Raw genomic sequence first — 12,315 nt, 5'->3', positions numbered from 1 at the left:
TCTTTGTCACTTAGGGCTTTGAGTTCTTCTTGAGCCATATTTTGGACTGTTTGTGCCTATTACATATGAGGAGTGGAGCCCTAAGTGTTCACCGGGGTGGGGCAACTCAGTTGCTGGGTTGTGATGCTGTATGTGGGGGCAGGGTCAAAGAGGAGCAATGGTGGTCCCCTCTGCTGCTTCCCGCTGCTGGGGCTGCGCGGTTGATCTCACTGCGCACAAATATGTGATTGTGGTCAGCCTGCCACCTTGTGCCCTCACTGGGTCTGCTGCTGGGGCCTGCGCAGTCTGTCTCACTGCTCACTGCTCACTTTTTTGCTGGTTTATCTGTGCATGAATGTGTGACCACGTTCAGGCTGCCACCTTTTGCCCTCACTGGGTCTGCTCGATGCTACCCTGGCTGCCTGGGCGCCTGGGGTTGGGGGATCCTTCCTGCCCGACCCTGCTCCACTCTTGTTCTGCCCCTCTTACCAGTCCGGTATAATGGTTCATTGTTGTTGGACTTCCGTATAGTTCAATTTTCTGTTCTTTGGCTGTGTCTTTGTTTACTAAACCTTTGTTGTATTTAAACTTGGTTGTGGGAGAAGGCACAGTGTTTCCACCTATGCCTCCATCTTGGCAGAAGTCCAAGATTAGTTTTCTTTTGATTATTGACAAGAGAAGTAATGAAAACTGAGTGCTCATTACTGTAAGTATTGGTTTACCCATCAAAGGCAAAAAATAGAAATTAGAAGGTAGAAATGATCAGAGAAGCCAAATTAGGTGTCCCTTATAGTTAGTCTGTCACATTAGTGTCCATTAATTAGTCTCATTCAAATCTACTGAATGTTTAGCTCTCCTCTTCCATCTCACTCTTCATAACCCAAGAGGTTTAAAAATTTTATTTAACATGTAGAGGCCTATGTTCACAGAGAATGAATGCAGAACAGGGTACGTGAAGAAAGCTTCAGCCCAGGGAAAGCTACATAGTTATAGTACGCTGAGGGTGTGTGATGGCAGAGGCCTCAAAGAAGACACAGCCGAAAGCAGAGGAATGGGGACAGGAAAGCTTTTGGAGGAACTGGGATGAATCCTACAAATGAAGAGGACCAAGCCAGGTGGAGGGGAAGGGTGAACAGTAGGTACAGAATAAGTGTCTCAGGACCTGGTTTTTCTTCAGCCTTTGACCTGGAAATAAGAAGTTGATGCATTCCAGGAACTAGAAGCTTGATGTTGGTTAGATTGGAGTGAGCAGAGAGAAAGGAGGTATGTTCAGAGAAAAAGGAGCCTCATGGGCCCAAGTTAAAGAATGAGCACTTGATCTTAATGGTGGAAAAGGTCTTCAGCAAGGTGTGATCACATGTATGTTTCTTGCTTTGGATTTTGAGTCCTACTTCCCCCACCAGCTTCATTCTATCTCCACAGTGCAATGACAAGTTTGTGCATGAAGCTTTTCTAACATGGGCCCTCCCTTCAAACCAAGGGACCAGTTCCCACATTCAGAGTTGTGCACAAGTTTATCTAAGAACAACTGCTTCTTTTTACAAGAATACCAACATAGATTTGTTTTGGCTGTGAAACCTTGGAAAGGTTAAATTATAAGTACCTAGAGAATAAATTAGGCATTAAGTTTTGGAAGAATTTTTATTCAAGCAGAAAATGCTAATGAGTATTGAGAAAAACACTTTGAGATGGTACATAAACATGCACATAGAAAGATCCTAGTAATAAAAGAGAAGTATATCTATCCCTGGGGAGAATAAAACCAGGAAGATACAAACCTCTACATTTCATGTTCCTGGAATTTATTATATGTGGGCATTTCTTTTGTTCATGCTTTTATCAACTTCAGATGAAATTTTAATGTGGGTACAGCTTTAATAATCATAAACACATTAAGAATTTCTTGCTCTACCCAAAGACACAGAGAACTTTTGAGTGGGAACTTATTTCATATCATTGAGACTCCAAAAATCATTACTGGCTTCTACCTGAGTGATATTTTGAGTTACACATAATTTAAAAAGGGGTAGAGGGACTGGGAAAAAAGGTAAAGGTATCAGTTAATACTAGCTTATTATACACCATCCTTAAACCTATAAATTCACTTTCACATTGTCTTTGGCCTTGCTTAACATTGATTTCCTACAGTGTTAGAATGCAAACAATATGGAACTTTTGTCATCCTTTCAAAAAATTAAGTTAGGTCAAAGTAACTTTATTTGTGTGATAGGAAAGGAGTTAAATGCAGGATAGGCTTTCAGTGTGTAAAAATGTGTGTGTGTGTGTGTGTGTGTGTACATGCATACATTAAATAGGACTTTTTAAAAAATAATTTTCTTTTCATTTTTTAAAGATTTTATTTATTTATCTTTGGAGGGGAAGGGAAGGAGAGGAGAGAAATATCAATGTATGGTTGCTTCTCGTGAGTCTCCTGCTGGGAACTGGCCTGCAGCCCAGGCATGTGCCCTGACTGGGAATTGAACTGCGATCATGTGGTTGGCAGGCCCGAGCTCAATCCACTGAGCTACACCAGCCAGGGCTAAATAGGACTTTTTTAAAAGACTTCTTCCAGAGTTTTAGGTTCACTGATGGCTGCTTCAAAAATTGCTTTCTTGGTTTGGTTTATAATTCTGAAGTCTTCCCCATCAGGGGCCATCCAACAGTGTCCTGCCACCTTGGGACAGAAGTCAGGGCATGTTCTTGGCCCAATCCATCCTCCACTGGCTTCCTGACATTCACATCTGTGTCTGTGAGATGGGATCCAATGTACCATATAGGTTTTCTGGCTTCTTTTTCTTTTCATCCTCATCAAACTGAGCTTCAATCTCTGCTGGATTGATGTAAGTATAGAATCGAGCCATGATGGCAAAGATTATGCAGACAACCAGAAGCAATGAAGCAAACAGTATGTACTCAGCCCACTTTGAAGGAATTGGAAATGGAGCAAGAAAAAAACAAAAACAATATCAGTTATAGTAGTGTATATAGCACATGTACATTTTCCTCCTATGTCCAGATGGAAAGTGCTTTGAAATTAAATTGTTAGGGGAAATTGGTAGGCTTCTGCTACATATAGATATAGAATGGTCAGTTATTGCCACTGATACAGAAGGTCCAGCATTTTGTGAATGCTCAAGAATTCTAACATTTTTCTAGCAACACTGGAATGTAGAAACATGAGACTTTGGGAAGACAACACAAAATTTCTGAGAAACTCAAGTCTTACGGTACCTAGTCAGCCCCTGAAAGAATGGAGACCAAGAGAACACCAGGTACTTGAAAGAAAAAGAATATGCTGAACTGTTTGAAGTTAAGAGCTCCCTGTTATCCTTTGGCAGTACCTTGAGGTCATAAGCATGCTCTGAGGGGACCCAGTAGAGGAGGTAATGAAACTGATGGGGTGGAGTATGGGATAACTCCCTTATGGGGTAGATATGCTGATATACTGAAGGAGAGAATTTAAGCATTATAAAAAGCCCATACTTTATTTTAGCTGGAAAAATCACAACGATCTTTAGAATGGCTTTAACTTTAGTAATTATGACAGCTTCTGGATAACATCTCTAGTTAGGGACTATTAATTTACATTCACTGAAGCTAGGAAAGATCTTTTCTTTGCTAGTAAATGACATTAGGGTGTATGTATGTTAATCCAATCTGGTTATTTTGGTTGTCAATTTTCAACTGCATAACTCCCGGTGGAAATAAGAATCAGCACATGCTTGGCCATAAGAGCACTTGGTAACCACACTATTTGGCCAGTCTGGCAGTTTTATTCAGCCAGTAGCTGAGATGACCATGTATATATAGATGGCTAGGGAGGGACATCATGATGACCACTGATAGATAAGACAAAGGTACATCTCCTTTTCTACCTCATACCTGTTCACTGAGCTGGCCTGCTCCTGCCACAATCAGCACAATGATGTTGCCAACTGCCACTGTCAACAGCCATCCTGCTTGAAGAACTGACTTCATGTTGGAAGGAGCCTGAGGAAGCAAAGCAAAGAGAATCCCAATCCAGATCTCAACCTCGGCAGAATACAACTCACCAATTCATTTAATTAAGCACTCATGCTAAAAATGCGCATTAAGAGTCAGGCTGACTTGAATGTAAAAGAGATCATTACTTTGGTAGCAAGATACTCTAAATCCTCAAGTTGTACAGACATGCAAGAAGCCCTTGTTTACCCCTCTCCACACACTTGCAAAGTTGCCATCCTAGTTAAACAGACAAATCTACGGATGAACTGATTCTATTTCTGCAGAAGAGTTTCCAAGTAAAGATATCCAGTGTGACACTCCCCACCACCCCATGGAGGCTGCTGTCTGGAGGCTGTAAGTTTGCTCTTCTGTGAGCTTCCCTATCACATCACCAAAACCTCTCTTCAAACTCTTGCTATCTGTGTTATGTCGTCTCCTTTATTAGACTGAGGTCACCACAGAAAGGGGTTATCCAGCTCATATTTACAATCTGTACTGAAAACTTGAAGGTACTAGATATTATGGGGATGTAATTATTATAACTGTAGCTTTGATAAAATCATTAATAAATTAAACTCTACAAAAGGTATCAGCAAGATTTGCCTCATTAGTATATATATATAAAGTAATAGTTTTTTTAATGTTTAAAATCTAGGCCTTAATCAGTATGTTTATTAGGAGCTATAGAGAGACCTCAAATGAACCTTATAGATAATGAGAACACAGACCTGGAAATGAGCACTGTTATGAATTGTTGAAACCATTTGGTTGTTTCAGAATGCAGAGTAACCTGACTATCATGACCTTTGTAACCATTGTTAATACAATTTTTCCTACTAGGAGTATAAACCTCTGTGTATGACTGTGGGAATATAGACATGTGTAATATATGCACTCATGAAATTAAACAGTAATATTCGTAGTCAGTATAAAGACAAGGCATGGTGACCTCGAAAACATTGTTTGGTGGAATATACCATAATGTTTTCTAGAATTATTTTACATTATAAATATATGGCTAACCCAGATTTAAATGAAGGCCCTGCAGCATTTTGAAGGCAGGGGTTTAGAGGAAGGGTCATAAAACCAATGAACAAGAAACCTGAGAATATGAGAACTCCAATCCTGTGATAGAGAAAACCACCTCCCCACAGGTGATGAGGAAATACTGTGGGATTTGCAGGGCCATGCTAACTGAATTGGGTGAAATATCTTCAATTTCTTTCAATCCAGGGCAGCCATCACTCTAAATCAATAAAGCAAAAGTGAGAAAAATAAATTAAAATCAAGATTGCTTCTAAAGTAAAAATTGTTCAAACTAGCAAATGGAGTTTTGATTCTAGAGTTATCTCATATGATTTATCAAGTACACATTTTCAATGTAAATATACAACATTATGTTTTATACTTGTGATGAGATAGCCATGGTGGAATTTGAAAATATGTTCACTAGTGTTTTCTCCTTGAATAAGGGAGTAGATTGGCAGTCAGTTTTGTTCAAAACATTGCCATCTCTGTAAACTAAAAGTATCAAATACTTGTCAATGTGAACTGTTAGTGAGTTCAGCTTTATTCTAATGGTGAACTTAAGTCAATGTTAAGTAAAGACTTGGTGGTAAACTTAATTAATTCTAAGGCAGGGGTGTCAAACTCATTTTCACTGGGGGTCACATCAGCCTCATGGTTGCCTTCAAAGGGCTGAAATAGTTTTAGGACTGTATAAATGTAACTACTACTTAACTGTTAAGGAATTAAAATTACACTTGGCCCTTTGAAGGCAACCATGAGGCTGACGTGGCCCCCAGTGAAAATGAATTTGACACCCCTGTTCTAAAACCATTTAAAATACAGATCCTAATAATAATTTATATCATGACTATGTTCTGAGTGTTTCTCAGGTTAAGAAAGTTTGAGAAGCACTTCTGATTTTATTAAATAGGTTACTAACCTTCTTGATGATTACATAGGTATATGCACTACCAAAACTAAGGTTGGGTGTAAAAGTATTGTTGCAGTTCCCTGGAATCTCTGAGAAGCTTAGTGTGATGTTTTTTCTATGGAAAGAAAGGATAATATAGGTTAACATTCTAGGTATTAAAAGCTTCAATATATTCAGAGGCATGGAAACATGGAACAGACAAAGAGTGACCAGAGGCGAGGGGAGAGGGGGATAATGATGGACAGAAGGGGAAGGGACTAGTCAAAGAACATGTATAAATGGCCCATAGACATGGACAACAGTGTGGGGAGCGACTGTGGGAGCAAGGGAATGGGCTGGGCAGAGGAGGACAAAGGGGGAAAAATTCAGACAACCGTAATAGAATAACAATAAAACATTTAAAAAGTTTCAATATATTGTTTAAAGAATGACTTGATGTCCTTGAACTTTGGAACAAACTGTCTAGTATAGGTACTTACATGCCAGAAGGAAAAAACTGATATACGCTGGCATTGTGGCTGGTGACATGTTCATATACTTTCCCATCCACTGTGGCATTGAAGCTCTCACCAAAAGCATTTACAAATCTGAAACAGAAAACAGGAATCTGTCTTGTGACTGGACTAAGGAATTCTCAATCAGCTCTAAATCACAGCACCTGAAGAAGGCTATACTTCCTATTAGAAGGAATTGAAGGTGTTTACTCTAGAAATCATCTAGATTCCTAGGATGGCAACAGCAATCTTCTAAAAATCTAGAAGATTTCTAGAGGAAGGGCAGAAAATGAACAACTCCAGGCTTGCCCTTGCTCACCCATTCATGAAAACACACCTAAAATTTTAATGTAGTTAAATACCAGGAACTGTTCTAAGTACTTTGTAACTAGGAACTATTTCAAGGATGTTTGGGATATTAAATATAGACTGAAACAGGCACTAATCTCTTTCCCTTCAAGAAGGTAGCTATGCCATTGTGTTCTGCGCTTCAGAAGCTTTAGAGCTAAAGTGGTAGAGGACAAAAAGCAGAAATTGATGGGAACTTATGAATTAAACTCAGGTCCTGATATCCGTAGGCATTCAATGTGTTGTAGTTTGATAGGTAATTAGTATAGGAAACTGAACCTGATATGTGTCCCAAGTAACCTAATAGGTAGAATTAATACTGCCCCAAAAACTCAAAGCTGCTTTTATCAAAGATTAAGATGAACCACTCAAAGGAGACAGTGGGAAGAAGACGAATTTAGGAACTCGGGCCTGGGGCCTGAGCCTGGCTTTGTAGCTTAAAACACTCTGAATAAAACTCACCATAAGGCTAGAGTACCATAATAGAGTACCATACTAGAGTACTATTATCTTCCTGACATACATCTCAGCCTATATAAGATATCAAAAAGAATAAAATAATCTGAAAAAAGGCAACATCATACATATCAGATGTGTTTTAAACAATAGAAAATAGAGCATAAGTAGCAAACACACTTTGAGTGCTTTGAAGGGTGAGGAGAAAAGAGATCCAAGGTTTCTTATACTCTACTAATTGTGATCAGGCCCAGTCAGTCTTTGTTAAGGCTCAAGTTAACTTAGGCCTCTTATGAGTGCCAGGATCTAAGGCTACAAAGTGATCATGGAATGAGGTATGGAGAATGGGAACCAGCTGAGAAAATGACAAGATGAGACCAGTTCCTTAAAAAATAACCAAGGCACCTAGAGACTGGTTCCTTCTCATTCTTTTAAATGGCTTTGTGAAATAAATTTACATACAACAAAACTCACCCATTTAAAGTATACAATTCAGTGGCTTTAGTACATCCACAAGGTTGTGCAACCATCACAACAATCTAATTCTTATCACTCCGAAGAGAAATGCAAACTCATTAGCAGTGATTCTCCATGGCCCCTCCCCCAGTCCATGGCAACCACTAATCTGCTCTGTGTGTACGGATTTGCCTGCCATTTAATGTAAGTTGAATCATATAGTATGGAGTATTTCTGATTGGCTTCTTTCACTTAGCATAATGTTTTTAAGTACACTCATAACATATACCAGTACCTTATTCCTTTTTAAGGCTGAATAATATTCCAATGTATGGATATGGATAGACCCCAGTTTGTTTATCACCTCATGGCCATTTGAGTTGCTTCCACATTTTGTCTTTTGTGAGTAATGCTGCTATGAACATTCACCTAGAAGTTTTTGGGTAGACATATGTTTTCATTTCTTTGGGGTACATACTTAAAGAGTGAAATCGCTAGATCATGTGGTAACTCTGTTTAACATTTTGAAGAACAGTTTTTCAAAGTGGCTGCATCATTTTACATTTCCATCAGCAGTTTTCAAAGATTCCAATTTAACCACATCCTCACCAACACTTGTTATTGTCTAATTTTTTTAAAAATAAAGCCTAATAGTTTGAAGTGGTATCTCATTATGGTTTTGATTTTCATTTGGCAAATCACAGTCATCTGTAACAATTAATGATTTTAAGAAACTTCTCGTGGGTTTTTGGCCATCTGTATATCTTCCTTGGAAATTTTTCGGTTTAAATATTCGCCCCTGTAAAAAATTGGGACATCTGTCCTTTTATTACTGACCTGTAAGAATTCTTTATACAGCATCCAGCAGAAGTAATGCCTTCTTGAGTGTGGTTGGTAGGGTAATAACATGGGTGTAGTAATTTATAGTTTTAATTTGAACATTTAAGTTAAAATGTCATATGGTGTGCTTGAGTATGATATTGTTATGTTACAGAATTAGATGCTCATGATTTTGAAATAGGAGATTTGATAACAAAAAGAGGTATTATTTGTGCCAGACCCTGTATGTTCAGAATATAAGTCTTTCATCAGATCTACGATTTGCAGGTATTTTTCTTATTCTGTGAGTTGTCTTTTCACCTTTCTGATGATATCATTTGTAGCACAAAAGTTTTCAATTTTGATGAAGTTATTGTTATTTTTTCTGTTGCTTGTGTTTTTTGTTTCATACCTAAGAAACCATTACTAAACCCAGTTCACAAACATTTACTCCTGTTATTCTTCTACATTTTACTACATTAATTTTATTAGGTTTATGATCCATTGAGTTAACTTTTGTGCATGGTATCAGGCCAGGAAAATCTAGCTTTACTCTTCTACGTGTGAATTTCCAGTTGTCTTAGCTGTTTTGTTGAAATTTTACTTTTTAAATGAACATTTCTTTTTGAATCTACTTAAAGCCACTTATGTCTTACCCTCACTCCTTCCTTAAAGTATTTTTATCACTATGACAGGATTGAAATAAACCTAACTTAAAACCAGGACTCTGCATAGCTTTTTTCCCCAAGTCTTAAAATTGAGATTTTTAAAAGAAACTAATGAAGCATACGTTCACATTATCTATAATAATTATTTCTGTACCTATAATGAATAAAAATATTTGTAAAATATTGTTTGTTTACTTTTCTCATATTTTACATTTCTTTATTTGTATTACTATTAGGCACATATTAATTTGGTACAGTTATATGTTGGTTATATGTACAAATTTATAAAGGATGTGATATTCATCCATTGTGGTTGTGTGCTCAAAATATTTTCATTGAATATGATGAAAGGCCTAAAGACCACTTCCCTAGAGAAACACCCACATGTGGACTAAGAAACACATGAATGTAGATTGTGGCATTGTTTGGAAAAACGTGAAAAGCCTGAATTTCCTTGAAAGAGAAATGGACAAATGGTGGTATGCCCATACAATAAAGTATTATACAGTGGATGTCAATATGGCTAAACATTAAAAAATATTTTATAATATGATTTATATTATTGCAGAATGACATATACACAGGGCAATACCAATTATTTTAAAATATGCTCAAAACATATTGTTTATAGACACGTGCATATGTAGTAATATCTAATGTCAAAAAGATAGAAGTATCTATCTTTTTTATAGAAGCATAAAATAGAAGGATCCAGGATGGTAGTAGAATAAATGGAAGATATATCTACCTCATGCCAGGGCAAAACTGAAGTTACAACTAAATTATACAGCAAACAATCTAAATAACCAATAAAAGACTAGTTGAAGAGAAGTCTTATAACCAAGGATTTACAGAAGAAGCCACATCAAGATGGGTAGAGAGAGTTGAGATGTGAAAACAGCTGGCTGCTCTTTTAACCCATGGGCAGTGATTGAGATTCCAAAAGGATATCTCATCTATGGAGTCCCACCTGGGAAATGTGGGATATCTCAACCCCAAGCTGGGGTCCCCAGTCTAGAGCACCAGAGCAAAGAAGAGGTACCCACATAACATGTGGCAATGAAAATCATTGGGGATTCTGTCTACCAGGGAGAGACAGAAGTCTGCTAGAGACACAGATGCCCTCTTAAAGGGCAATGCACAAAATCTTACTTATATCCCCTCACCCTAGGCTCTGCTGGAGGGACCCTAGAGTCACATGAGGAGAGACTGGGGTTTGTGGCTCTCGGGGAGAGCTGAAGGGAGCCACTGGAATCCCTGAGCTGAGTTCTGCTCCCACACCACAGATGACAAATTTCTCAGGTGGAGCACTTCCCTCTATACAGCATCAGATTGGGGGAATGCAATAGCCCTATCCTTTGGACTCCCTGCTGCCCATCCATGTGGAGTTTGCATCCTGCCGAGGAGTCAGCTGCCTGGGTCAGGGTGTAGAGATCTGGGCTGAAGGGGTGTCAGTGATTGAGTTGTGTGACTTTGGGGTGGGAGCTATTTCCTACATCTTCCCTTGAAACTGACTGGTACCTCTCCACAGAAAATCCACAAGCCCAACCCCGTGGCTCCATTCTCCTGACTTCTGGAGGCTCTGCCCCGCCGAAGGCTGGAAAGAATCCAGGACAGATTGAATTGTGTGGCTCTTGGCTGGGGACTACTCTCTTTACTTTCCCACAAGCCTTATTGGCACTTCCCCCTCATGGGAGATGAACTAGTCACCCCTGCTGCTGAGATCAGGCTCTGGGAAGAAATTAGGACAGACTGAGTTGTGTGGCTCTAGGATGGGGGCCTATTTCCTCTGTATGCCTGACCAGTGCACAGATCTCTATTTACATGGTCAAATCTTGGTCTCTTTGGGCCTGGTAGTCTCTGCTGGCCTCACTCTGACAACTATAGCAGATTTACCTAACATATAGAAAGAAACACAGAGAGGCAGCCAAAATGGGTAGACAAAGAAACCTGTCCCAAATGAAAGAACAAGAGAAATCTCCAGAAATAGACCTAAAAAATGGAGTTAAGCAATTTATCAGATACAGAGTTTAGAAAAAATGGCTATAAGGATGCTCAAAGAAACTTAATAAGAACTACAGGGAACTTAGTGGGAACTACAACATGATTTCCTTGAAAAAGGACACAGTAACCTTAAAAACCAGTCAGAAATGAAGAATACTATGTCTGAAATGAAGAATACACTAGACAGTAGGTTGAATAAAGTAGAAAACTGAATGAGCAATTTGGAAGATAAGGTAGAAAAAAACAATCAGAGTAGAAAAAAAAGAAGATAGTTTAAGGGATCTTTGGGACAACATGAAGTGCATATTTGCATCACAAGGGTACCAGAAGAAGAGAGAGAGTGAGAGATCAAGGACCTATTTGAAGAAAGAATTACCAAAACTTTCCCTAACTTGGTGAAGGAAAAAACATACAAGTTTAGGGAGTACAGAGTTTCAAACAAGATGAACCCAAAGAGGCCCACACCAAGATATTTTTAATACATCATATTTAAAATGGCACAGGTTAAAAACAAAGAGAAAATCTTAAAGGCAGCAAGAGAAAGACAGTTACTTACAAGGGAGCTCTCATAAGACTGACAGCTGATTTCTCAACAGAAACTTTTCAGGTCAGAAAAGATTGGTTTGAAATATTCAAAGTGAGGAAAAGCACTGACCTATGACCAAAACTACTTTACCCAGTAAGACTATCATTTAAAATTGAAGGAGAAAAGCTAAAAGAGTTTGTTACCACCAAACCAGTATTAAAAGAAATGTTAAAGGAAGAAGGAGGAGGAGGGAAAAACCACAATAGGGGACATAATTAAAACAGTAAAATAGCAATAAATATGTATCTATCAATAATCACTTTAAATGTAAATGGCTTAAATGCTCCAATCAAAAGACATAGGGGAGCTGAATGGATAAGAAAACAAGATCCATATATATGCTGACCATAAGAGACCCATCTCAGAAAAAAACATACACACAGACTAAAATAAAAGAATGGATAAAGATATTTCATGCAAATGGGGAGATAAACAAAGCTGCAGTAGCAACATTTATATCTGACAAAATACACGTTAAAATGCACACTATAGTAAGAGAGAAAGAACACCATATAATGATAAAAGGAGCAATTTAACAAGAGGATATAAACCTTATAAACATTTATGCACCCAACATACAAG

At 38.3% G+C, this 12,315-nt stretch overlaps 1 protein-coding gene across 1 annotated transcript in view; it reads right to left on the bottom strand.

Moving 5' to 3' along the window:
* Positions 1-2,492: 2,492 nt before the first annotated feature.
* The window catches only part of SLC15A1 (solute carrier family 15 member 1), a 66,500-nt gene continuing 56,677 nt past the window's right edge, over positions 2,493-12,315 (bottom strand). Inside the window, exons 19-23 of the mRNA XM_037065838.1 lie at positions 6,382-6,489; positions 5,912-6,017; positions 5,066-5,209; positions 3,862-3,969; positions 2,493-2,900 (exon numbers count right to left, since the gene is read on the bottom strand). Coding sequence (XP_036921733.1) covers positions 2,715-2,900; positions 3,862-3,969; positions 5,066-5,209; positions 5,912-6,017; positions 6,382-6,489 — 652 coding nt within the window. The 3' untranslated portion in view covers positions 2,493-2,714. The remainder of the gene's footprint in view (positions 2,901-3,861; positions 3,970-5,065; positions 5,210-5,911; positions 6,018-6,381; positions 6,490-12,315) is intronic.

Source organism: Sturnira hondurensis, unplaced genomic scaffold, assembly GCF_014824575.4.
Source record: "Sturnira hondurensis isolate 20B ecotype Veracruz unplaced genomic scaffold, ASM1482457v3 Scaffold0016184, whole genome shotgun sequence".
Taxonomy (NCBI): Eukaryota; Metazoa; Chordata; class Mammalia; order Chiroptera; family Phyllostomidae; genus Sturnira; species Sturnira hondurensis.
This window is presented reverse-complemented; position numbering and strand designations above follow the sequence as displayed.